General features: G+C 51.3%; 9 protein-coding genes across 9 annotated transcripts; 5 read left to right on the top strand and 4 right to left on the bottom strand.

The window, feature by feature from the left end:
* Window positions 1-418: 418 nt before the first annotated feature.
* Window positions 419-817, top strand: STEHIDRAFT_50180 (uncharacterized protein; the record flags this gene model as incomplete). Its single annotated transcript, XM_007299343.1, has 2 exons — window positions 419-481; window positions 539-817. 2 exons carry the CDS (start codon window positions 419-421, stop codon window positions 815-817), a joined length of 342 nt encoding a protein of 113 aa, XP_007299405.1.
* Window positions 818-4,167: 3,350 nt separating this feature from the next.
* STEHIDRAFT_73090 (MFS general substrate transporter) lies at window positions 4,168-6,462 on the top strand. Its single transcript, XM_007299396.1, has 13 exons — window positions 4,168-4,536; window positions 4,616-4,660; window positions 4,722-4,781; window positions 4,843-4,855; window positions 4,914-5,017; window positions 5,074-5,152; window positions 5,230-5,373; window positions 5,449-5,607; window positions 5,670-5,747; window positions 5,807-5,850; window positions 5,904-5,950; window positions 6,028-6,273; window positions 6,356-6,462. The coding sequence occupies exons 1-13, from the start codon at window positions 4,447-4,449 to the stop codon at window positions 6,426-6,428; spliced, it is 1,182 nt and encodes a 393-aa protein (XP_007299458.1). The 5' UTR covers window positions 4,168-4,446; the 3' UTR covers window positions 6,429-6,462.
* A 306-nt stretch (window positions 6,463-6,768) lies between these two features.
* STEHIDRAFT_128208 (uncharacterized protein) lies at window positions 6,769-8,218 on the bottom strand (the record flags this gene model as incomplete). The annotated part of the gene is made up of 2 exons (XM_007299967.1): window positions 6,769-8,109; window positions 8,177-8,218. 2 exons carry the CDS (start codon window positions 8,216-8,218, stop codon window positions 6,769-6,771), a joined length of 1,383 nt encoding a protein of 460 aa, XP_007300029.1.
* An 875-nt stretch (window positions 8,219-9,093) lies between these two features.
* Window positions 9,094-12,214, bottom strand: STEHIDRAFT_49352 (6-phosphofructokinase; the record flags this gene model as incomplete). The annotated part of the gene is made up of 11 exons (XM_007299282.1): window positions 9,094-9,496; window positions 9,565-9,695; window positions 9,777-10,317; window positions 10,371-10,534; window positions 10,595-10,720; window positions 10,786-10,974; window positions 11,053-11,137; window positions 11,234-11,467; window positions 11,531-11,724; window positions 11,784-12,042; window positions 12,129-12,214. 11 exons carry the CDS (start codon window positions 12,212-12,214, stop codon window positions 9,094-9,096), a joined length of 2,412 nt encoding a protein of 803 aa, XP_007299344.1.
* A 341-nt stretch (window positions 12,215-12,555) lies between these two features.
* Window positions 12,556-14,737, top strand: STEHIDRAFT_49496 (WLM-domain-containing protein; the record flags this gene model as incomplete). Its single annotated transcript, XM_007299293.1, has 11 exons — window positions 12,556-12,741; window positions 12,802-12,856; window positions 12,916-12,986; window positions 13,066-13,080; window positions 13,139-13,229; window positions 13,317-13,402; window positions 13,490-13,737; window positions 13,804-13,876; window positions 14,025-14,510; window positions 14,568-14,590; window positions 14,656-14,737. The coding sequence occupies 11 exons, from the start codon at window positions 12,556-12,558 to the stop codon at window positions 14,735-14,737; spliced, it is 1,416 nt and encodes a 471-aa protein (XP_007299355.1).
* Window positions 14,738-15,652: 915 nt separating this feature from the next.
* STEHIDRAFT_144622 (uncharacterized protein) lies at window positions 15,653-16,913 on the top strand. The gene is made up of 2 exons (XM_007299966.1): window positions 15,653-15,761; window positions 15,851-16,913. Exon 2 carries the CDS (start codon window positions 15,909-15,911, stop codon window positions 16,557-16,559), a length of 651 nt encoding a protein of 216 aa, XP_007300028.1. The 5' UTR covers window positions 15,653-15,761; window positions 15,851-15,908; the 3' UTR covers window positions 16,560-16,913.
* Window positions 16,914-17,019: 106 nt separating this feature from the next.
* STEHIDRAFT_73076 (uncharacterized protein) lies at window positions 17,020-18,488 on the bottom strand. Its single transcript, XM_007299395.1, has 5 exons — window positions 18,434-18,488; window positions 18,225-18,372; window positions 17,380-18,142; window positions 17,256-17,317; window positions 17,020-17,181 (listed from the first exon to the last, which is right to left on the bottom strand). Exons 3-5 carry the CDS (start codon window positions 17,986-17,988, stop codon window positions 17,166-17,168), a joined length of 687 nt encoding a protein of 228 aa, XP_007299457.1. The 5' UTR covers window positions 17,989-18,142; window positions 18,225-18,372; window positions 18,434-18,488; the 3' UTR covers window positions 17,020-17,165.
* A 209-nt stretch (window positions 18,489-18,697) lies between these two features.
* STEHIDRAFT_118366 (alkaline phytoceramidase) lies at window positions 18,698-20,304 on the bottom strand. Its single transcript, XM_007299965.1, has 8 exons — window positions 20,202-20,304; window positions 19,995-20,132; window positions 19,700-19,911; window positions 19,443-19,600; window positions 19,266-19,379; window positions 19,176-19,201; window positions 19,085-19,121; window positions 18,698-19,002 (listed from the first exon to the last, which is right to left on the bottom strand). Exons 1-8 carry the CDS (start codon window positions 20,298-20,300, stop codon window positions 18,881-18,883), a joined length of 906 nt encoding a protein of 301 aa, XP_007300027.1. The 5' UTR covers window positions 20,301-20,304; the 3' UTR covers window positions 18,698-18,880.
* Window positions 20,305-21,708: 1,404 nt separating this feature from the next.
* Window positions 21,709-23,677, top strand: STEHIDRAFT_165612 (uncharacterized protein). The gene is made up of 10 exons (XM_007299964.1): window positions 21,709-21,878; window positions 21,942-21,947; window positions 22,000-22,039; window positions 22,090-22,231; window positions 22,292-22,338; window positions 22,395-22,573; window positions 22,635-22,706; window positions 22,770-22,844; window positions 22,906-22,952; window positions 23,014-23,677. Exons 1-10 carry the CDS (start codon window positions 21,756-21,758, stop codon window positions 23,315-23,317), a joined length of 1,035 nt encoding a protein of 344 aa, XP_007300026.1. The 5' UTR covers window positions 21,709-21,755; the 3' UTR covers window positions 23,318-23,677.
* Window positions 23,678-23,849: the final 172 nt, after the last annotated feature.

Genomic DNA, 23,849 nt, shown 5'->3' with positions numbered 1-23,849 from the left:
AGCGGTACAATGGCTCCCGAGGTAGACCTTGTCGCTGTCCCAGGAGATTCGGAGTCAAACAGGTATTTCTTCTAAACTCCTGGCCATCAAAACTTTGCTCATTTCATATCATATGTCCACTTATTCACGAACGATAATTACTGCACAGGTTGCTGGCTGGAATTGAGAGCTTGCTGACGAAACAGACCGAGCTCCTCGAAAAGGTCTTTATCAATCAAGAGAAAGGGTCCGGGGCTCAGACGGCAAGCTTAGAGGTCCTCAAGCAGATGCTCGAGAGGCAGATACACGCTGGTATGGATCTCTTTCTTCTTTTTCCCTACTTGATATCTTATGATACGTACAAGATGTCTCAAAGCAACCGATTCCAACCGTCCCAGCGACCAGTTCCAGCGCCTGGTCGCCCCTCCTTCGTGCGCATATGCAGCTCATACAGCCGACTGTAGACAGATGGCGCGGCGCCCTGGATACCTTGCTCGTCTTTGTGGGTTCCGACTTCACCATCGAGTACTCCTCGTTTATCTGACATTCATTCTTTCAGATCGCTCTCTTTTCTGCTATCGTTACGACTTTCTTCGTCCAATCGCTGGAGGGGCTTTCTCAGGACCCGAGCTCCAGAACTAACGAACTGTTACAAAATCTGACAGACATCTACATTGCAGGCAGCGGTCTCGATGTAACACGGGTTCAGATAGCAAAACCCACACCTTTTAAACCCGAGGCCAGCGTCATCCGGCTGAACCTGTACTGGTCTATCGCCCTGGTCATCAGCGTGCGCCAATTCTACACTTCGACTTCCTCGTGGGATATACCATACTGACAGCTATCATCACAGATATCGATCGCTGCCCTCGCGGTAACGTGTCGAGGATACGTTAGCATGCTCACGCGTTCTCGATACCAGCAAGCTTACAAGAAACTCGGTGATCTTCATCGTCGCTGGCACGAAGCCAAACGACTACTTGCACCCGCCGTCGACTCGCTCCCCCAGCTGCTCATCCTGCCCGTAACCCTCTTCGTGATAGGTTTGCTCGACAACATGCTGTCGAGCGCGATCCCGCTCTCCAGCCCGTTCAACGCTGTCTTCGTCGCAGGCGTCCTGTCATCTGTGTCTGCTGTTTCCGTTGGTGCTTACGTTGTCTGGACGGTTGTCCATGGATGTTCATATCCGGAGCTTTCACCATTCCAGACTACCATCTCGCGACTAATCGTGGTTTATGGCCCTCTCTTACTCTCGTCCATGACTGAATACCTCAACGGCCTCTGTTTTTGGCGCTCGAAGCGCTCTTGCGACGGTTCGGCTGTAGAGTCTGGCATGATCCTCACCGAACTCCGACAGAGCCCTGGCGGAGCTCCAACGCCACTCGATTTTTATGACTCCAGCTGGGAAAATTTACTTGAACCGCATGAATATGCTGCGTTTCATGCCACTCTCCAGCAGTTACATGATGACGATTTATTAGACCAAGCAGTCGCAGCGTTTCCTTCTCTTATCGGTGACCATAGTGATATCTTACCTCGCAATCGCAATGGTGTCCGCGAGAGCAGACTACGATATGGAATCTCCTCACTTCTATACATGTTGTCCCATGAAGCTAGTATGAGGTGTAATGTCACGGCTGCAAGTTTTATCTCTGAGCAGACCAAGTCCCACCGAGGTAAGTCCTCCGTTTCTCTTGCTCTAACGTTTCGCAGAACACCTTATAATGGCTCTCACCTCCAGGTCTTGGATATGACGATTACAATGTGATGCTTATGCTCGAACTTCTGGTTTCGTCTGCTCAACGATACTCTTTGATGATGACTGGTGAACCATGCTCTCATATTCTCTGGGCTTCTCCGTTCTTGGATTCTATGCGAAACTTGCTATGTCCGCCGTCGCTGGTATCCTCGCTCTTAGGATATCCCCACCATGAAATGCAACCCGTTATCGGACTACTAGCTCTTGATAGCTATGGATTGTCCGTAGGATCAGCTCTCGCTCCTCGTTTATACGCACTGAACGTATCACTGGTGAAACTGTCATGCAGAATCATTTCTTCCAAAATTAGACAGGATTATGCTGACATTGCTCGCGATGACCGAGGGTACTTGAGGCCTTTCGAGAAGCTCTTGCACGAATATTGTTTTAAAACGAGACTTCAAACAAGGCTCGATGATCCTGGACCCGGTTTCGATACGGGCTTGCCACGGGAGGTGGAGGCTATCTTCACCCGCCCGATGATGCCGAGCCTGGAAGGAGTGTCCGATATACTGATGATATTTTGTTGTCACTTTATCGACGACCCACTTCGCGGGGTTGGTATCCCTATTTGTCATCTCATCAAGGGTGCCCAGTGCGTCCTCGTCCAGAGTGTACGTCTACCAGTGTACCCAAGCTCCCACGGGGGTTTACAGAATTCAAAGGGGCTCATTTCTACGAACGCATATGTCGACGATTTTCCAAATTTTGGTCTCAATTTTAGGTGGTTAAAGGAAATTGGTGAAATAGTGATCTCCACCATGATCACCAAGCCTCACCGCGCTTCACACACTGACTGCGAATTATATCTAAAACTTTGGTGTGACCTTGTCAGTCTGCTGAACAAGGTTGATGTATCTGATCTGCCATTGAACTCAACGATATCCTCGTACTTACCCCAAGGAAGAAAGGCAAAAGCACACAATGACCATCCAAGTTGTACATGCCTTTGTTGGTCTCTCCCCACAGTCATGCGAGCAATACAAACTCTTCGTGCGTCCAAGTACGGGCAGGTGGTTCGGCTTGCTACAGACGAGTGGCAGAGCTTGATTGAACAACTAGGCTCGCGGGACAGTCCCAGGTACATTAAGCACTGGTCCTCAAAAAGGCATCGTGATCAGGTCAGATTGAGCATCCTAGAAGCATTTCGATGGATCTCACCTGAGGCTACAGGTACATATTTTTTCTGGTTCATCTGCTGAGAACGAACTGATGAGTTGTGTGGTGTGATAGAGAGACAGAACAGGAGGTCATCCCGTGCTCACGCTGACCAGAAGCAGCTGTGGCTTGCAGACAATGAGTCCATACCTTGGGAAATGCTGGAAGCACATCGGTCGTCGTATGCCCCACATACGCCCGAATGTATCGATTCTGTGTCTGAGATCAACTTAACAGACACACAGGCCGTAGTAGGACCCAAATCGTCCCTAAGGTCAGTCTTCTCCATCTGTACCCACACCAGACAGATTGGCACACGTTTGATTCATCATGCTGATGCTTTCTCGCATTCTGCAGACCATCAGCACCCTCCTATAGTGCATAGAGATAGTGACCAAAATGCCTCTCTTCCGTCGGAAATCTTGCGGCAGAGTTTGAGAGAACAACTATTTTCATTTCGTATGTCCTGGCCTGAAGCTATGTACACCTTTGTTCTGTTGCGGTCTGAGTCTTCTGTATTTTTTTGTGTTTCACACTGCACCGCTGGGCTTTCTAATTACTACATAAATGACCTTTCGTTTGACTGTCTCTAGCGGATCGCAAAACCTCACAAGGAACACAAGTCTGTCTGTGCAGTGGTAGAGCGTTCTAACATACGCGACCATTGTGTTCTGGCTCCCCGATTCCCGGGCATGGTCTCTGGCCAATAGATAGCTTGGGCCATCGTAGCGGAACACAACGTAAAAGACAGCGCCCACGGCCTTTCTTCCCTGGAGCCCGGCAATAGACGATGTCAGGAGAACACGTCCGGACAGATAAACCACCATGATAGTATTGGGAACGTAAACGAATCCAGCCTCATGTGGCCATACCCTGGCATACTTTGTGCATCGTGCCAGTGGGCTTTGTAAGGTATAAAAACTTCTTCACCCTATCAGAGTCGCATCGTCTATCGCTGACCCCGCTCCTCTTCTCTACCATATCTCAGAGCTTCGTCTGCAATGGCTACGATCTTGAGTATTGTGGATAGTAGTTTCCAGGCTCATGCAGAGCAGGACGTCAGTGAAGCCCGCGTCAGCGACGTCGAGTCGGATGGTGAAGACCATCCTTCTTCGCGGCCTCGTACTACTCAAGCATCGGCCCCCAGAGATTCTGCTCTTGACTGTGACGAGCCATCTGTGGCTAGCCCATATGACCTTCCTCCTTTCCTCTCCGCCCCAAGCACCCGCATCCGTCGACGCTCCGAGATTGCGTTTTCTCGTCCTCATCCTAAATCAGCCAGTCAAGGCCCTAGCTCCCATGGTTCCATCCCGATAGAGCCTCAAGTGCATGCCTCGCAACATGCTTACGAACTTACAGACTTCCATCGTCCTCCAGCCGAAAAACTAAACTTTGTCAAAGAAGATGTAGAGGTTGGTATCAACAATGCGGACAAGGACCAGTCTGGCGCCACCACGCCTAGAGCACCTTCGTTAGCATACGAACAGGATGAAGGTGCTCAGCCTTCGGCATCGCAGAGAGCTCGGTTTAGGAAGTATGGAAGGATTCACATGGTGGCCTTGGCTTGGTGTTTCTACCTGAACGGTTGGAACGATGGAACCATTGGGCCACTGCTGCCTCGAATTCAGGAGTACTACAACGTGCGACCCACGTCATTCCCGCTGTGTCCTGCACCGGTCGATATATCTGACCGGAGCATTTTCTTCATGATCAATGTAGATTGGTTTCGTGGTGGTGTCCATGATCTTCGTCGTGAACTGCTTTGTAAGTAGAGATGGCCCACATTTGTTTTGACGGGAAGTTGATTATACCAATGCTATCGTAGGGTTTCATTTTCGGTGCCACAGCAAACGTCTATCTGAGCGACAAGCTTGGATTTGGCAAGGTGAGTCGTTGAAGAATTTGTTTGACATGAACAGAGAGCTGATACGTGGTGCCTTTACAAGGTCATGGTCCTAGGTGAGTGGTGTCGTAAATGGAAATCGCCAACTATTGGTCTGATGTATTCTCACCCTAGGTGCCGTTGCCCAAGCTATCACCTACGCCATGCAAATTCCGGAAGGCCCATTTGCCGTAAGGGTCGTCGCCTACTTCCTCGCAGGATTTGGTGTCGCCATTCAGGTTCGCCTCAGCCGTCGTCTTCTTCGTCTCGACGGTGGGGACTGATACCATCCCAGAATGCTGGTATGAATGGTTATGCTGGGAGTCTGAAGAAAAACACGGCGAAAAAGCTCGGGCTTCTGCATGGATCTTATGGTATGTTGTGGTCATCCTCAATCTCCTGACAAGCTTTTCTTTCTAAGTGTATTGACCTTCGACGGCGTCCTGTGTAGGTATCGGCGCTTTCACAGCTCCTCTCGCTTCTACTTATTTCTCAACCGCGACCCACTGGTCCTACCACTTTATCATCTCTCTGGGATTCGCCATCTTGAATATTCTTGTGTTGGTGGCCGTCTTCCGGGGCAGACTACTCGATGGTCGGTTTCATGTTTGATACTGACACCTCATTATCATAGGCGTGCTGAATAACAGTCTCTTGGCCTTTTATACAGAGGTGTTGGTCGAGGAAGGCGAGGAACCCGGGGAGGTCCAGGTGGTCCAAGCTGGAGTCGCCCGCGAAAGCAAGTTCAAGCAGATCTTCACGTCCAGGATCGTCCATTATATGGCCATGTTCAGTATCATCTACATTGGGGTAGAGGTCACCGTGGGAGGTCGGTCGCAGCCTTAGGAGTTCGGATTGCAAGCATTAGGACTCATTACCACCCATGGCCAGGTTGGATTGTCACGTTCATCATCCGCGAGCGTCAGGGTGGACCAAATGCCGGCTACATTTCCTCTGGATTCTTTGGAGGTAGGTCTCCTACGCTATTAAATGTAATAGCACAGTGACTGAATTGAGGTGGTATCTAGGCTTGGCGGCTGGAAGATTGGGCCTAGTCTGGATCAACCAGAAGGTAAGCCAGTGGAGAACTCGCTTGTTACGAATAACCCCTCACACCCTATCCAGATTGGGGAACGCCGCGCTCTCTTCATCTACTCAGTCATCTGTATCGCGTACGTTTCTATATAATTCATGCGAAGCTTTGTATTCCCCTCTCATCCATCCTTCTACCGTTATTGCGCTGCTCTAGACTCGAAGCAACTGTGTGGGCCGTTCCTTCTTTGATAGAAAACGCCGTAGCGGTCTCCTTAATCGGTGTGCTCTTGGGCCCCATGTATCCCATCCTTGTAAACTACGCCAAGGACGTCCTCCCGCGCTGGTTGCTCACAGGCTCTTTGGGATGGATTGTGGGCATTGGGCAGGCTGGTAGTGCGGCGTTGCCCTTCGTTACAGGTTTGTTGGCGGCGAAGTATGGAATAGTCTCGCTGCAGCCGTTGTGAGTACAAATACTATCCCCAGTCCGATGCCGTGGTCCACCTAATTGCTGACCTCGATGTATGGATACGTTTTGGATGTAGGTTGATATCTATGATGATCCTGATGGTGGGGTTGTGGGCTTTGATTCCGAAGGCCCAGAGGAGGGTAGACTGAGAGGGGTCTTCTTACATTTTGCGTATAGAATATAGATTTTCGGGGGCGCTCCAGTTTGTACGCTCGTTGTGTTTGTGCTCAACTCTCCTTTATCCACGCTCTCGTGGACCACTTATGTCAAAATGCGAGCGAAATCAAAGTCTGAATGCACGCGCAAATGTCCATACTACGGATACTTCCTTGCCCGTATCCCTACGTTGTCATAAATACTTCGTACTGGAGGCAAAAAATTGTACAGGTAGATAACAGAAGATAGATAGGAAATGCGCGGAACAGACACAAAGATACTTCATAGGACCTGGCGAACAATGATCCAGACCAAGCCTTCAGACCCAATGCACTAAGTCTCAACACAAATCATAAATCCCTCATGATAGAGCCCTGTCACATACAACTTCCCTTTCACCTTTGTCTTCCCATCCCCATCCGCCAACGCGTCCCATAGCCCTGTCGTACTCCCACTAAATCCTGTTCCGTTGCTTTGATACATCGTCCTCGCTACATGACTGCTCACTCCCCTCGCCTTTTTACTCGCCGACAACGGCGCCTCCATATCATACTCTTTCGGCGCCACGATTGACCCTGGAGAAGAGGGCAATATGATCTCGGGTTGAGGAGTCGGGGTGAGCGATAGAACCCAGGAAGGCGCAACGGCGCCTGTAACGCTTTCCGCCACTCTGATAAGAGCCGGAAAGTCCGGATGTCCCGTTATAATGGGTACGTCTTCTGCTCCAGCTGGAGTCCGAGAGTGAGAATGCGAGAATGCGACATTGTCGGGGTAGAATGGGACAGGGATCCGGGAGGAGTAGGTTAGGCCGTTCGTGGCGACGTCGCGGGTGTAAAGTAGGACTTCACCCAGAGCGGTGGTGGCGACGGCGACTGTAGAGCCTGAGGAAGATATAGAGATACCATTAGCGAATGCGAGGTTGCTCGCTGCGACTTTGTGTTCGACGGTGAAGGCCGAGTCTTCAGCTGTTCCGATGATTGAGACATGAGCGACCCAGGAAAGTGGAAGTCCGAGGACCGTCTCGATCAGTGGAAGCGTCTTCCCGAGGAAGCCGGGAAGTCTTCGAGTGAAGTAATGGTCGTTCGTCACGTAGAATGATGTCGGTGAGGTGAGTGCGATGCTGTTCGGGGAGACGAAGTGGGGCGAGGATAGCGTGCGGACGTGTGTGGCGACGGTGGGATCCGACCACGACATGGTGAACTGCTCGATCGTCGTCTTCGCTCGCCCATGATTGACCACGTACATGTACGATTCGTCTTTCGGTGAAGTCGCAGGGTAGACCTCTACCCCCAACGGATGAAAGTCATGACCATCAGGGTATCCTTTGAACTCGATTTTCCTGGGTTTAGACTCGGATACACGAGCACTGCGCGTGGGATACACCCAAAGTGCGCCATGCGGGTCCGGATTCTTCAACGGACCCATGACAGTGTTCCACTGTTTTCTCCCCGGATCACAACTGAGGATCAAGAGTCTGTCCTCCAATGTTCCAGATAGGGGATTCACGAGGTCCCAAAACGTCTCGTCTTCGCAGTACCTGAGCTCGTTCCGTACTTCATCCTTGACGATTGAGCACCCAGTTTCATGAGATCCGCCGGAAAAGTAGGCGATCGGAAGATCATTGCTTTGGAAGAGGAACTTGACGGAGTGTCCGTTACGCCACACAAAGAATCCCTGTACATCAGGTGCATTTGATATCTGAGATAATTTATCAGTTGGAGAAGTATGGGTCTGTACTTACCAGCAGAGCAGCGAGAGCAGCAAGACGAGTGGCAGGAGCCATGATCTAAATTAGACGCCCGCTGCTATTATGGCCCAGTCAAAGCGACTGCGATTAGTAGGGGTAGTGCAGGATAGGAAAGGGTTCAAACCCAGCAACGACTCCTAGCTACACCAGATCGTGTTCGTTAACATAATGAGAAAGGTCAGCTCACAAGGATGTACAACCTGGCAAGGAATTAGACCCAGAACTCGAGAGGGAAGCAAACTTGTCGAATAGTAGTTGGAAGCCCAGAAAAGATTGGGGGAGGATACCAGGGTGAGCGGTGAGGAGCAGTCACAGTTGAGCTTATACAAGTATGAGACGAGGATATACAGCTCGGGTATCGAGGCACTTGGAAGTTAGGAGCAAGGAGACCAGCGAAACCCGAATGGTCAGTTAGTCATGGAAATGGAGCGCTCGGAACCTGCGAAGGACAGTATGACGAGATATGTGAAGCGCCGAAGCAATAACGCTTTTCCTGGCGATTGATGCTTGCACTTCGTTCAAGAACTTCGTGAACAGGTCAGACAGGTAACCAACGGACTCGGACAAGAACGGTGTGTGTACTTAGATCCGGATCCGGACAGGAAAGAAACTTAGACGACTCACAGCAGGCGAATAGACGAAAAAATGACAACAAACTCTACTCAACAGCTGTTCTAGGTTGTAGCGGCGAGCAATAAATACGTGGATTACAAAAGGGGAACAACACTGAGTAGTTATGTAGTACGCTACAATTTCTATGGCCGTCGGTACTATAGCTATGCAGAGACCAGATTCTTTCAACATACTCTATACCCATTCGGAGGGACGATTCTATGCATTACTTCTTTCCCATCCCATTTCCTTCTCTCGGAACCCTTTGAAGACCAAAAGACCAAAGAAAGATCCAGCGCTCAAATCAACTGCGGCCTCGCCACCAAACTCTCCACCAACACCTTCGTCCCCTCCCACCACGCATGCACTCCCCTCCTATTCTTCATATCCGCATGCTCCACCATCTCCTGCACCGGAACCCACTTCACCGCGCTCCCCTGTATAGTGATCACCGCCGCGCTGTCGCTCTTCGCGTGTCTCGCCTTCGCCGGCATCGCTTGGAGTTCGTTCCATTGTTTCTCGATGAAGGACATGCATTTGAGGGAGAGACGGACGGCACGAGCACGGTCGAGTGGAGAGGGGATTCCGCCTTGGAGTGTATGTCCGAGTGAAGCTGAGCGGGCGTCGAAGAGGGAACCGCCTTCTTCCTTGAGCATTTTCATGATCACTTCCGTGCTGTAGACGGAGGAAGAAGCTTCGTTGCTGGAGGGTGGTGTGAGTATTAGCGAGGGCACGACTGGAGAATATTGTAAGAGGGGAGACGTTCATACCGAAGTATGACACGACCCTCGCTCTTTCCCTTCGAGTCGAGTGAGTACCGCGTCTTGAGCCATTTGACATCATCCTGCAACGTGGCGAGGTCGATTCCGTTCTCTGGCGTGTAAACGATGCTCGCTCCGACCTATCCACATACAACCCCCAAATAATGAGCGACTTCACAAAAAAGATGGACCATCGAAGAAGATGCCAGAAAGAGACTGACCGCGAGCGCACCCATGGTCGCAATATACCCACATTTCCCACCCTGCGTCTCGACCACGAAAACCCTATTCCTACTAGCCGATGCACTCTGCTTAATCGCATCGCACGCATCCACCAGCGCATTCAAACTCGTATCGCTCCCAAGACTAAACTCCGTCATCGGCACATTATTACTGATCGTCGCCGGTAGATGCACCATCGGCACATGGAACGCAGGATAATACTTCCTCCCGTTCTCCAATATCAACAGCGCAGAGAAGGCCTCGAAGCCGCCGATCATGATGAGCGCTTGGATGTTGTGTTGTTGGAATTTGGAGGCGACGGCGCCGAGGTCGACGTCGGGCAGCGTGCGGTTCGTTCCGAGTTCGGAGCCACCGCGGGACATCCAGCCGTCGACGCCGAGCCAGGAGAGTTCGTGGAGGTTGTCGTCGAGAAGGCCGCGGAAACCATTGTGGATGGCGAGAGGGGTGTGTCCTTCGCGGAGACAATATCGGACGGCAGTACGGGTGGCGGCATTCATACCACCTGCGGGGGCACCCATGCTGTCGACGAGATGTAAGAAGAGTGGAGCGGTATAAAATATTGATGAACGTACTGCATAATAGCGACACGGATTCGTTGGGCAGGAGGCAGGACTGGCTTATCGGGGAGCATTGACGTGATGAAGAAGCCCTCCAGACTTTCCTGGAACTCGGGATCACGAAGCGCCATAGCCTTGTCGAAATCCTTCGCCTTGATCGCGTTGGTGACTTCTTGGGTCTGAATATTGTGCAGTGGTGAGTAATATTCCCTAGGTGAATTGTATGCAGACCACTTCACCATTGCGACAGCCTCCATCAACGGCACACGAGTAATCTTGTTCTCGCGGACACCAATCATGTACGAGGGCTTGTCCGGCGTGGCCTCGAGCAAAGCGTCGACAGCGTCCAAGCCTTGCAAAGTGGGCTATACACCATGAACGACCGTCAACCTCCAGCGTTCAACCTAAATTGACCTCAAAACAAACATACCATGATACGGTCATAAGCACAGGGTCTACCGCCACGCTGAGTGTGGCCCAAAGTCGTCACACGGGTATCGAGACCGAGACGCTCGGCGAGGACTTTGCGGACAGCATCGGAGTGAATGGGGTTGAGTTGCCTGTCGTGGGCACCTTCGGCGACGATGACGATGGTCTTGCGCTTTCCGACCTCACGATGCTATTGTCATTGTAGTTTTTCAGAGAGTGAACGTTAGATGCCAAGAAAATCCAAGAGTAGGAGGGAATTGGATCGTACGCGATGAATGACCGCACACATCTCGTCTTCCCAAGATTCGCCCTTTGGCGGAGATTCAGGGATGAAGACGAAATCTGCACCTCCACTATAACATGCATAAGTATATATCATCGTCAGCTAGCTGATTCTGTCTTTCTTGAAACCATACGACGTGAAGATCCTAAAAGGAGGTAGACCGTACCTGACACCTGCCAGCAAGGCAAGCCAACCACAGTGCCTACCCATGACCTCTAGTACGAATGCACGAGAGTGAGAGATAGCGGTTGAATTGATATTGTCGATGGCTTCGCAAATTCTTTGCAGCGCGGTCGGGGCACCGATTGTGAGATCGGTCATGCACATGTCGTTGTCGATGGAACCGACGAGACCGACGATCTTCAGATGGCCAAAGCGGTTGAGCTGTTCATCGGTGATCCTTCCTATCAAAAATGTGTTTTATGTCAAAAACTATACAACGATGCTTATGAGAGGGATGAACACACCTTCAGCACGTAGGGTTTTGATCAGTTTGGGCCATTCGGCGCGGAAAACGTCAGCACCGGTGAGGGAACCATCTCCTCCACAAACGCAGATAGCGTCGATGCCTTCCTTGATGAGGTTATAGGCAGCCGTGAGACGACCTTCTGGAGTCCTGAACGCAGCAGAGCGAGCCGTTCCAATCAAGGTGCCACCCTGGACTTGTCTATTCAGAACTTCGCTCCAACGAAACACAGATGAATCGTACAACGTACCTCGGCGAACCAACCACGAACATCATCCCACCCGACACGAACGATATACCTCCCCTTCAAACTCCTTCCTCCCGGGTAATCTCCCGTACCATCTCTGAGCAACTCACCGTCTCCGAAACGAAGATTTTGGATGAAAGATGGGTCTCGGACCTCGGCAGGCGCGGTCGTGTCGAGTTCTGCGTGGGGAACGTAGGCCTCATCGGCATTTCCAAGGACGAGACCTTCGTAGCCTTCACGAACGACGAAGGCATCGCAGCCCCTATATCACCATCGGAACATCGCGATAAATTTACAGATTTATATTCAGAAAATGAAGCCTGATGAGAAGGGGATGTCCATACTCACTTTAGGATAGCGCCCTTGACGACGGCACGGACGACGGCGTTCATCCCGGCACTGTCGCCTCCTGATGTGAGCACGGCGATCCTCATTTTATGCTTGCTCGACTCTGGAGCCTTGCTAGCGGCCATATCGAAGGGGGGCCTCTTGGGTAGATAATACAGACGAAAGGATAAGTAACCGAGAGCACAGAAGGCTATGTACGCGGATATTGTGTAGAGGGACGTGGCGATGGAGGGCAAGGGCAAGCTATGAAAATTTAAGCAGCGGCGGACAACGGAGGACGGATTAAATCTGCAATGTAGACGCCGACGTCATGCACCGCACGTGGCGAGCTCGACGCGACTCGACGCGCCCCGCCAACGTGACCGACTCCGAGAGCCGTCCTCCTACCGTCCTCCAGAACGTTCAGCACAGCGCAGCCCAGCTTCAGATGGTCCACAACAGGCTCAACGAGAACGAGACGAACCCGAATCCGAACATAAATTTCATCACTGCTCTTCCGACTCCTCACGATCCCCAACAGCAGGAACATGCACGACAGCTGCTCCGTGCGTTGGCCGCGCAGGTCAAGCCTGTTATGAAGGCTCATGGGTTCGTCGTGAACAGCTTCGAGGAGGTGGGTGTGTTCGTGGTGAAATATACTCTTGCGTTTCTCAATTTATCTTCGTAATATTAGTACGAATTCAACGCTGTTTTCTCGGGAAGAAATTGGAATGCTGGAGAGACCGTAGGTACGTTCACGCTATCATACAAGCACGCAAGAAACCGACCACAATTCGATCGCCAACAGAACTGGTTCTGCGTGGTCCTCATGGAGGCCGTGTTCCTACTTCTTATTTGATGAGTACACTTTGTCATGAGGTGAGCCCTCTCAGCATCCTAACAAGCACGTGTGGTGTAAACATGTGGCCCGAGCATAACTGACCTTTCATTCACCCAGCTAGCCCACATTAATGTAACAGAAATGTTCCTATTCTCCTTCATGCTCCAATGCTGAGCTCTGTACCACATAGCACATGAACCACGGTCCAGACTTCCAAAAGCTCTGGGCTCAACTCCGACAAGAAGTCAGGGCTTTACAGGAAAGAGGCTACTACGGTGATGGTTCGTCCAGTCCTCCCACAATTCTCTCCTCGTAACCCTCTGTGAATTTATGTCCAAAGTTTGACCTACTCTTGGTCATGCTTTCAGGCTACTGGTCATCCGGGACCCGACTCGCAGACTCCGCCACAGTATCAGGCTCAGGAATCGAGGCAGGCGACCTGCCCGAATACATGGTACATCTCCTCCGCTCTCCTATTCTATCTCCCTCCCTGCTTTCCCCTTCTCCCACCATCTGACGCACCCATCTACACCCTGAACAGTGCGGTGGCGCCCAAACCCGTTCTCGACCCTCCAACCGTCGGCGACGGCGGATCGCGGGCACGGAGACCTCAAGAGCAGGTCCTTCCACCCATACGGGCGCCCAAACGGCTAAGAAACGAAAAGCTGGTGGTCGGTTGACAGCGAAGGGTGCATTCAGAGGCGATGGCGTGGCCTTGAATGACGGTGGCGAGAGCAAGAGCGAGGTTGCTAGTCAAGTGGGCACGGGATTTGGTAAGAGGGCGGGAAGGTGGGCTGATCTCGAAGTTAATGAGGGAGAATTAATTGTGAACTGATTGTTGTTGGGTTTTGATAGTAAGAAGGCGAGGGAGGAGAGGGCGTTGGCGTTTGAGCGGCGGATCGCTGCGTTACAAGGCAAAGGTACGTCCGTGACTCTGGCTCCTTCCCCGATCCCTATGTTCTACAAGTATCTTACCAACTTAACATTGACTGATCTCCCTCCTCTTTCTCTCTCTGTCAATGATATGTCAACGCATAGCTTCTCCGCCGTCGGTGGCCCCGAAAGACGAAACCCAGTCAGAGAATGGCCAAGACTCCGACTCCGACTCATCGGATTTCGAGATCGTCCCCGAGACAGACTCAGACCGACGACGTGCGATGCTCGATTCGGATCCTACGGGCAACGCGAAGCTCAAAGGTACCAACGGCAAACTAGAAGATTTCTGGGACGAATTTATCATCCCTAGGGCTTCTTCGTCTTCGTCTGGCTCTCAGCCCAAAGGGAAGGAGAAGGAGACGAATGTTCCGAGTGGAGCAACCGCGAAGAAAGATGGTGATGGGCTGAAGCAGAGAACTCTGGACGGCGGCGCCGTTGGCACGGGTTCGGACGTCAAAGGCAACGGCAAGGGTGCTGCGAAGGGAAGAGGGATGGTATTAGGGAATATCGTGCAGGACGAGGTGGAGTATCGAAAGAAAGAGGCGCTGGGTATGACGAAGGAACAGAGCGAAGGGAGGACGTTGGGTGGTAATACCAAGCGACCTGGACCTGGACTGGAGAGCGGCGTTGCACCGCGAGATACATCGCGACTTATTTCGACGCCTGGAGGGGAAAGCGCGAAGTGGGCGTGTTTGATTTGTACACTGTGAGTTTTTACGCTCCACTCGAATCCGTCTTCGAAAGACTTACGGTATTGTTTTGGTGGGGTAGAGAAAATGAGAGCGGCCATTTGGCGTGCTCTGCTTGTGGCACGGAGAGAGGTCAGGCAAGTTGGGAGGGTAACTATTCATGATGCTGGTCGACGACCGCTCTTATCGCTTTGATACAATCATATCCAAGCTATCGCTCCCCTTTTGCTGTATCCTGCACACCATTCTGATGTTGTATCCGTCCCGCTCAAGATCTCTCTCTTTTTATATTCTAACCTACAAACATGTATGTATACTGCCCTCGATTGGCCTTCCCGGTCTCTCCATTTTGCCTCAGGCGCAATGCATTATGGTCCCCGGCGACGCTGTGGTGCCAGAGTTGCCACCTCCGTCAGAGATAACGAACGAGAAGCCCCTTCCCCACACTGCGCACTTTGAAGTACACATCACGCTACATAATATTTTCCCCATTCCTTGTCAGTGGTCACCAATAAAACTGGAGTAGACGTCCGGGCCCGCAGCAGACCACTCTCTTTCTTTCTCTCTACCATCACTGCCACCACCATCGCGCTGTAACTTCCTGAGCTCTGTCCTTGCCGTTTCACCTCTTGATGGTCTTGACACTCTGCATGCTCTATTCCCACGTCTCGGAATCTCGGAGTCCAACGACCACAGCTCTTGGATTCGATCCTCATCTCTTCCCAAGATGTGCTTGATCCGCGCAAAATTAATCCAAGTCGCGGCAAACTACATCTTCGGCTCGCTGAAAACATTGTCGCCCATTCACCTCGGTCTATAAGCGAAAAGCTCACTGATAAAGCCTATTTGTTCGGCCTTGACTCGCAAGTCTGAGCTCATGCACATGTGCGACGCCGACAAGCATATGACTTTTGAGCTCGAGACGCCGTGTCTATTCATGCTCTCGTAGGGAGCTTTACGTACGGAACTGACGCCCCTTCCGGAGCAGGCGGCGTTTCTGATGGAGGTCATGCTCTCACCCCCACACTCCCTCTCGCTGTCTCTCTCACCATCACCGAGGCCCGTCGTTGTCCCCATTTGAGCATCCTTCCTTTGGTTACTCACTGCATAGAAAGGCGACACTCTGGGGCTATCAGGATTTGAGCAGACGTAGTTGAAGGCTCGAAGGTTTCTTGGAGCTTGGAACTTGTGAGTTCGGATTTGGAACGGCTCTGGCTGTTTTTTTCTTCTTCGGAGCGCCACCTCATTGAAACGAGTCGCATTCGCATTGCTCACAGCACCCACCAAACATCAATTGAACTCACAACATCATCATCTAACGGCCAAAGACCAAACATGTTCCTCTTCCACCTCTTCGCCCTCGCCCTCTCCACTCTATCCACACTACCCTCCTCACTCGCCCAAGATGCCTCCTCCCTCGTCGGCACCTGGTCCTCCGGCTCGCGCAACGTCATAACCGGCGCCGGGTTCGCCAACCCCCTCAACCAAACCTTCATCTTCCCCAAAACGACCGGGATGTCGTACTCCTTCTCCTCAGACGGTTTCTACGAAATCGCCCGCTACCGCTTCACAGGCAACCCAGCCCAACCGAACTGCATCACCGGCGTCATGAACTTCGCCCACGGGACGTACACGCTCCAATCGAACGGGAGCATCACCATGATTCCGTTCGGGGACGGGTACCAGCAGGTGCAGGATACGTGCGCCGCCGTGAGCCCGGTGATCGATTTCTTCAACACGACGGAGCTGTATTTGAGCTGGAATACGGTGCAGGATGCGACGGACGGGATGTTGTTGAATTTGCAGAGTTTCGATGGGACGCCGGTGCCGAGGCTTTATCTCGTTTCGACAGAGCCGAATATGCTGCCGACGCAGAGTTTGACGAATTCGAGTGTGGAGTTGACGAGGAGGAAGAGGGATGTCGAGGGGAGTGGGAGTGGAATGGGGCTGTTCGCGAGGATGGCGGGGGCGTTGGGCATGTCGTGATAGAACGTGTACGCTGTACCCGTGCGTGTGAAGAGAAGGAGTTGTGTGGGATGCGTGCGTGCGGTACATATCCCTATGGACATCAGTCGACCTGCTTTGACTCGTTGTTTGTGATCGCTATTTCGCGTCTTTTTTGATCGTTGTGTCCTTTCCTACTTGCTTACATTGTATACCACCCGTTTCATCCCACCAAAGGACATTCGCCATCAATACTCGTACTCCACTACCTAGTTCAGTCTCCGTTCACGTTCAGGGAGATTTCTCAGATATTTGTTCGTATCGGACTTGCGAGACTCTTGCACCGTGTCAATACCTACCCACAGACTCTTGATCAGGAATCAACGAATGTCGTTCGTGTTCTTCTTGATCTCTTTTTCGTCTGACACCCATTTGATGGGGCGAATCCGAGGCATCGCAGACGATCTCGCAGTCTTGCTGTCGACGTATCGGATGGAAGATTATCGAGATGGACATATATATAGATTCGTCCGTAATAGTACACACATATACAACGATCGAGGACATTTAGTCGCGAGTAGACTGGTACGTAGTGTTACAATATCAGGCCCTTCTTGGGCTCGCCCATCACCTGCTTGAGTAGAAAATTCAGTGCTTCCAGCATCTGCATGAATAATATATGGTCCAGTCAGTCTTCGATCCACCGTACAGTCGAGCTTAGCAAGAAGAAGAACGCACAAGATATCGTATCCCTCCCTAATAACATGTTCTCCTCCATTAAACGCGACATTGCACCCTCCCTGCCAAACAGCATCAGCACAAACAATCTTCCCAAACACCCAACGAAAGGAAAACAACTCACCAAATGCTCCCCCGTCTTCCCCGGAACCATAACCCCCCCAACCCTCGCAACCGCATGATACAACTTCCTCCCAACGCCCCCATGCTCCTCATACCCCCCCTCCACCGGCCTCCGTCCCTTCGGCACCCTCCCTCCCTCCGTCCTCACCCACTCCATCATCTCCGGCACAAACGGCAACAAATCGTACCGTCCCTGGTGCTCGTATTCTCTCCCGCCATACGCGACGCGACACTCGGTCGGTGAGAGGGATGGGGCGATCTTGCATGGATGTACGGAGGGCGGGGAGGTGAAGATGGCGGAACCGAGGTAGATGGGGGAGGTGCCGTCGAGGTCGAAGAAGGGCGGGTAGGCGGCTTGGGAGTAGGGGAAGTGTTGCGGCTGGGAATGATCGTTGTCTTTGGCTTGTGGGTGGTGGGATAATGTGACGGTGCCCGTGGAGAGCGGGATGCGGTATCCGCTTGGAGGGGTGCTGGTGGAGGTGGGGGTGTAGGCTGGGGGAGAGCTCATGTTATCTGAGGGAGGGAGGATGTGCGTCGGTTCGGGCATGCTGGGGATTTGGAAGGTGTCTTGGGTGTTGGGGCTGTGGTGCGATGGAGAAGGGATGCGCATTTCGGGGAAGGAGGGGTTGAGGTGGGAGCTGGCGGCGTGCGTCGTTTGGGTGTGATCGTGCTTGTGTTTATGCTTGCGATCTTTCTTGAACCACTTTTTCTCGTGGTCGGAGTCAGAGTCGGACGAGGACGAGGAGGACGAGGAAGAGCTGTTGCTGTGATGGCCCATTCGATTCAGTCTACAGTCGACTGAGGAATATGATGGAGACGAGGGACCGAATGGTAGCCCTCCCCTACCTCTTACTCCTGCTCTTTATAGATGTCCAGGATAACGACTTGCGGCTGTGCAGCGCCCAGATTTATTGACAATCAGATGGTTAAAGCTCAAAGCGATTGGGTTTCGAAGAGGCAGTACTACCAGGCTGTGTTGTCCAAGGTCCCAGGTCTGAGTCATAAAAGTGGGCCGATAAGACACAGCCGCATCATCGACATGGATATAAACGCACCAAATACTGTACCTCAAATACAACACCTAGAGCACTCGGACAGCGTTGGACTGGAGAGAAGAGAGGGCCACAGTTCTCTCGCGCCACACAACGTGAATAATGAGCTCATTTCGGGAAGAGCCGGCTTATCGTAGCGGCGTTCAGTTTTGGTAAACTCCACGATCTGATAAGTACGACCCGGAGGACAAAAGATCTAAGATTTGACTTCGTATACAGTACGGGGCTGGACCATTCACGCCGCCCACGGGGTCAATTACTTATCGTGGGCACAGACACAGTATGTACTGGAGGGCGGAAAGCGATATAACCCGTACATTATCTCAGTCACTTCGATTACAACTCATCTGCCATGGGCACGGTACGTGTGTTACCATTGCCTTCGCAGGTCTCCTCAAGAAGCCACACCAACCGTATAGGTTCTAAGTATATCGAGCCGAAAATAGGGCATTACCTCTTTTGAGGTTTTCCATCCACGCTTCCGGAAGGAATGCGTACAACGTAAGGCCAACCCACCCGTGTATACTCCAGTCCGTACTTCTGATGATTGTCCTTGACTAATAGCGTCATATCTGGTTTGGAGGTGCGTCACGGTCAGATCCTGGCCACTGCGTTGGAGGGAAGATGAACGAAAACGAAACGAATGACACATACATATGACACCTTCCATCATGAGGTACACTCCAGAAGCCTGCCTTCATGGGTCAATATCCGCGATGAATTAGGAGTAAAGAGGTGTACAGACGGTTAGAGCGTGCCACCAAGAATGGCCTGCACACACAGAGTAACACCTTGAGTCTTCAGACAAAGCACCCAGAGAGTACACGCGACTGACCTTCAAGTAAAAAAGCAAATGGCCATCCGACCTTGCGTTTCCATTGTGTCAAGGTCCCGCAAAACACATTGTCGAGGTTCCAGATGATGAATGCAAGCGAGAACATTGCCGCGCCTGTGACCATTCAGATGGACTTCGTTTGCAACAGAAGCCGAGGAAGGAGAGCCGAGAACTCACCAGTCCAGAACATCTTCAAGACAGTCTGTTTGGTGTGGGCGGGAATCTTGGTCGTCTGCTCTGAAGAGCTGTGGACAAGATAGGTGACGCGTCCAGCCGTGGTGAGGATCGTGCATGCGAAGATGAACTGATGGTATATAGGGTTTCTGTATACGAAACTGTCAAAACCACACCATCATGACCGTCGTACCCAATGAGCCATCAAAGAATAATTCAAAAGCTCATGGATAGGGTGTATTTGAAGTAGAAGCACGTACTAGCTCGCGGTGAAGAGGATATCGAATGCAGCCATGGCGAATAATAAAGTCGTACTCCGTCGATTGCGCAGATTAAATCCAGGCTGCGTGTCGTAAAGAAGGAAACAACTCCATGAGGCGACATAGATCATGGGGAGTTCGTCTGCCAGTTGGGGACCATAGAGTAGGGTGGCGTGAAAGGCAAATGACCCGAGGCCTACTAGGAGAAGACCCTATATCCAGGAAAGTAACATAACGGGCAGCCCACGGATAAAGTGAGACCACGGGAAGCTGATGAAGAGAGAGGGAATCCTACCGCCCAGTAAAACTGATACCGTCGAGGAAGATCGTACCGGCTCGTTTGTCTCGCACCTTTGACGGCAAACCACACAGTGATGAGATTGGAAAGGGAGTTTGCCATCTCGGCAATATAATGCGAGAATTGATAATTAGCCTGAATCATTCGTCCGAGTGTTCAGCTCACAATGTTTTCTTCAAAGTATGGGCCTAGTACTGGACGTACCTCACACCAATCCAACGTCGCTGTGACAGGACCCCATATGCCATCACTGTCCACATCACCCAATATCCGAGCTGCCTCGCCTACAATCTTGGAGGCCATAAACCGTGTATCTGAGGTCGAGAAGATAGAAAACACGCTTGTAAGGCTACTGTACGATTCAGAGTGTGTGGGCGTCTATTGTTTTCTTTCTGTTCCGAGACGGAAGCATCGCGATTGGCGCTGACGAGCTGTTTTCCGAAAGAATCACAAGCCTGACGAGGAAAATTATATTAGATTAGATTGTGTAGATGAACAAGATTAGATTATGTCCGAATCTGACCTGATCCGACGAGTTGCCGTAGAAAGCCGTCATCTTCTCAAGTTTGCATGGACAGCCCGAGTTAACGAGGGACAACCTGAAGGTCTCCCAACACAACTCATGGAACCCCACCATGTATATACATATGTATACCGTGCTGTGTTGTTCTATCCAACTCCATTCCAGGTGCGTCCACACTATGTTCATGATCAGTCTGGTCTCTGCTGGCTATCGAATGATGGTGACTCCCCGGTGAACAGTTGCATGTCGACGATGTTGTTCCCTACCCCAATCGCCACGGTGATTTCTTCCCTTGCAGAAACTTCCTTCCTTCCTTCCCTCCTATGTACCGAGACGGAATACAAATTGTCTTTATTCTGGTCACTTTCCTCATTGCGAAACATACTTGCAAAATCCTCCGTTGGGCAAATGCGCAGGCGCAGAAATCGTTGCTATGCTCTCCTGGGTGGGTTGCTGGGGCATCAATGCATCAAAGCGCATGCGCACCACGATATTGCCTGCGAAGCCCGACCGAGCCCCATGCTAAGATGAACGATCCCAGCCGCTTTATATCGATGACGGAGGCCGTCTTGTAGCTTATGGGCGCTCGCGAAAGGGTAAGATGTTCATGCCGTGTCTCCGAAGACCTCAGACCCTTCGATAATTTTGAGCACACGCTTCATGGAGCTTCGAGCCCAGGCTCGGCTGCACTGTGGATAGGAGTACTTATGTTGGACAGGAGCTTTTCTGTTAGAAGAACACATGCATGGTCGCCGCTCAGGCGCACTCTGTGTACCATGAATTCTTCTCTTCAACAGCTCAATCTAATCACCATGAATTCTTCTCTTCAGCATCCTAACTTGGCTATGGTTGAGCTGTTGATGTATTCTAGACGGCCTCCTCTGGTCTATGAGCGTCTATTGTGATTACCTTCTGGCTATTACTGAGGTCAATGTTGCTTCAAAGCTTGCCTTAGACGAGTTTGAGTGGCAAAAAGAGAGAAGCTCTGAGCCAGGCCGGGGGCAGGTCGCTGACGACATTTCAAATACGAGATGCGAACTTATGAAGTGATGGGCAGAATTTTTGAAGAACCGTATTTCCAGGGCTCGAAATCACCGCTGAGCGGGACTCGCCGATCCTGGAACTGCGTACGGCATCCTTATAATTACTAGCGTCACCCCGCCTGTTGCGACATCTGCCCCTCACTCTACGATCTCTCTTTTCACGCATCGTAAGTCACCCGACTCCTCCCCAAGATGTCTGGAATGGTAGTGGTCAATCAAATCGCCGCTGAGTCGGTCAGCGGTGGGGATGAGACGTTGGCAGCGACCATTGCTACAGCTCTGGGACTGCTTCACGTTCTCCAAGTCTACACCTCGGTATGTACGAATAAACTGTATATTATGATGGCGTCCCCATACTTATAATCTTTCTGCTGTCAGTGCATGGTCCGTTTCTGCTCATCTTCAATGCTCGGCTCTCACTGAACATGGCCAGTAGGTTGCTATTGCTGTTTGGGAATGGCTGGCGTGCCTTAAGAGTGCGTGTACCTTGCACTGTTCACTACACCAATTGTTGATCGGCCATCAGTGGAATGGGAACGCATATGGAAACGAAAGTGGACGCTGGTCAAGTTCCTGTACCTATGGACACGGTACTATGGTCTTGCCTGTTTTGCCGTCAATCTGTGGCTCTTCAACGCTAACTTTACAGCTGAACAATGCAAGCCTTTGTAAGTTGACATCAGTAACCGTGCTTCCCTTTATTTGAGATTGACTTCTCCATACCAAAGACATTACATCATTGCGGCGTCGTGTATGTGGACTCAACTGGGATCAGGTTCGTTCTCACCACAGTCATTTGGAGAGACCGCGTTAACGGCTTGCCCCACTTAGAGGCCATTCTGGCCGTGCGTACGTGGGCCTTCATGGCTAAGTCGAATGTGGTCGCCATCTTCCTCATTACCGGACTGGTCGGTGAGACAGCATACCTGCTTTACGTCTCTATCGCTGGCGTACACCAGACCGAGCTTGTCTTCGATGGACCTTGTACTGCGAGTGATGCTCCTGGGAAGGTGTGTGACTGCAGCCTTCTGGCCCAATTCGGCGATCGTCTGACGTTCCATCCGATGTAAGCATGTCGTGATGGGCTTCTGGCTGGCACCTGTGGTGTTTGATTTGATATGTACCGTCATGACCATATACAAGGTGAGCCGACATTCTTTTGTGTCGTTTAGGCCGATGATTAACTTCTCGTCTTCGTGATTGCAGGCTATGAAGTCCTTGTCCATGATTCGCTCTCCTCTTTTGATTGTTTTCATTCGTGAGGGTTTGTTCTACTTCCTCGTGCGTTTCCTTCTTTCCTTCCAACCTGGACCGGACCGTGAACTAACCTGCACTACTTCAGGCTGTGAGCGCTGTCAACGTCCTGAACGCAGCTTTCATGTTCCAAAGGTTTGGTTCTTTCTTTCGTTAATTTGTGCTCAATCTGATGCAAAAGGGCTCATTTCTACAGCAATGCGAACATTCAAAACATCAACTCTTTCCTAGCTTTGGTCTTGGGACAGGTGCTATGTTGCCGTCTGGTTCTCAATCTCCGCGCACCTTCCCGCAATGTAATCACCAACTCCACCACAGGAGGGTCATCCGTGGTTTCCCCTCGTCCCCGCCCTTCAGCAAGAGGCACATCATCGATACCTCTCAGCGATTTCTCTCGCAGCGACACGACTGCAGACGATCACTACTACGGCTCAGTGAAGGTGCAAGTAGACGTGGAGACGGATGCTCCGGACGGCGTCGTAAAAGGAGATCACTTCTAATTATTTTTCATGGTCTCCATGCGATATAGACATGGGAGGTGATCTTCATCGGTGATTTTCGTACCTGGTGGTATTCATGTTGAGTTCTTGTACATCCATTCTTTCTGCTATCCCTCGCTTTCTGGTCTGCACTGCCTCTCCTTTCTGGATCATTTTGTGGAATATTTCTGCTACATCTTGCACGAGCACACCAGTCGCCCTCACGGTATCGTGCCCACTTTCTCGCGTCTTCTATCGCAAAAGCGTCGCCCTATTATGCCGCCGTCCCATTTCAATACATACATCTCTTCGTATTATGCCTTACGATACCGTTGTAATATGTACACCAACGACGACCTGTTACGAGCGAGTCCCCAGGGCCCCATCCGAGCGATATGATTGCTCACGTCTCAACGCTTTGAATTTACCTGCGTATCAGACTCGGAGCAAAACTGTCTGGTGTCAAGACCACGCAAAAAGATCGTGTACAGCATGAAAAGAGTCTCGTTAGCATGTGATAACAGAACAAGTGGATAATACAACAAGATTTTAT

This window comes from Stereum hirsutum, assembly GCF_000264905.1.
Source record: "Stereum hirsutum FP-91666 SS1 unplaced genomic scaffold STEHIscaffold_2, whole genome shotgun sequence".
Taxonomy (NCBI): domain Eukaryota; kingdom Fungi; phylum Basidiomycota; class Agaricomycetes; order Russulales; family Stereaceae; genus Stereum; species Stereum hirsutum.
The sequence above is the reverse complement of the archived record's forward strand: the minus strand, read 5'-3'. Positions and strand labels throughout refer to the sequence as shown.

Excerpts from the sequence above, each read along its gene's own strand:
- STEHIDRAFT_73090 (XM_007299396.1), top strand. The coding sequence starts at position 4,447 with ATGGTGGCCTTGGCTTGGTGTTTCTACCTGAACGGTTGGAACGATGGA. Across the intron at positions 5,748-5,806 it reads TTCCTCTGGATTCTTTGGAG|GCTTGGCGGCTGGAAGATTG; the intron begins GTAGGTCTCCTA and ends GGTGGTATCTAG. Across the intron at positions 5,851-5,903 it reads TAGTCTGGATCAACCAGAAG|ATTGGGGAACGCCGCGCTCT; the intron begins GTAAGCCAGTGG and ends CACCCTATCCAG.
- STEHIDRAFT_144622 (XM_007299966.1), top strand. The coding sequence starts at position 15,909 with ATGTTCCTCTTCCACCTCTTCGCCCTCGCCCTCTCCACTCTATCCACA.
- STEHIDRAFT_73076 (XM_007299395.1), bottom strand. The coding sequence starts at position 17,988 with ATGCGCATCCCTTCTCCATCGCACCACAGCCCCAACACCCAAGACACC. Across the intron at positions 17,318-17,379 it reads GGAAGACGGGGGAGCATTTG|GGAGGGTGCAATGTCGCGTT; the intron begins GTGAGTTGTTTT and ends GCTGTTTGGCAG.
- STEHIDRAFT_118366 (XM_007299965.1), bottom strand. The coding sequence starts at position 20,300 with ATGGCCTCCAAGATTGTAGGCGAGGCAGCTCGGATATTGGGTGATGTG. Across the intron at positions 20,133-20,201 it reads CGACGTTGGATTGGTGTGAG|GCTAATTATCAATTCTCGCA; the intron begins GTACGTCCAGTA and ends CGAATGATTCAG. Across the intron at positions 19,380-19,442 it reads CTTGAAGATGTTCTGGACTG|GCGCGGCAATGTTCTCGCTT; the intron begins GTGAGTTCTCGG and ends GAATGGTCACAG.
- STEHIDRAFT_165612 (XM_007299964.1), top strand. The coding sequence starts at position 21,756 with ATGTCTGGAATGGTAGTGGTCAATCAAATCGCCGCTGAGTCGGTCAGC. Across the intron at positions 22,339-22,394 it reads GTGGACTCAACTGGGATCAG|AGGCCATTCTGGCCGTGCGT; the intron begins GTTCGTTCTCAC and ends TGCCCCACTTAG. Across the intron at positions 22,953-23,013 it reads GCAGCTTTCATGTTCCAAAG|CAATGCGAACATTCAAAACA; the intron begins GTTTGGTTCTTT and ends TCATTTCTACAG.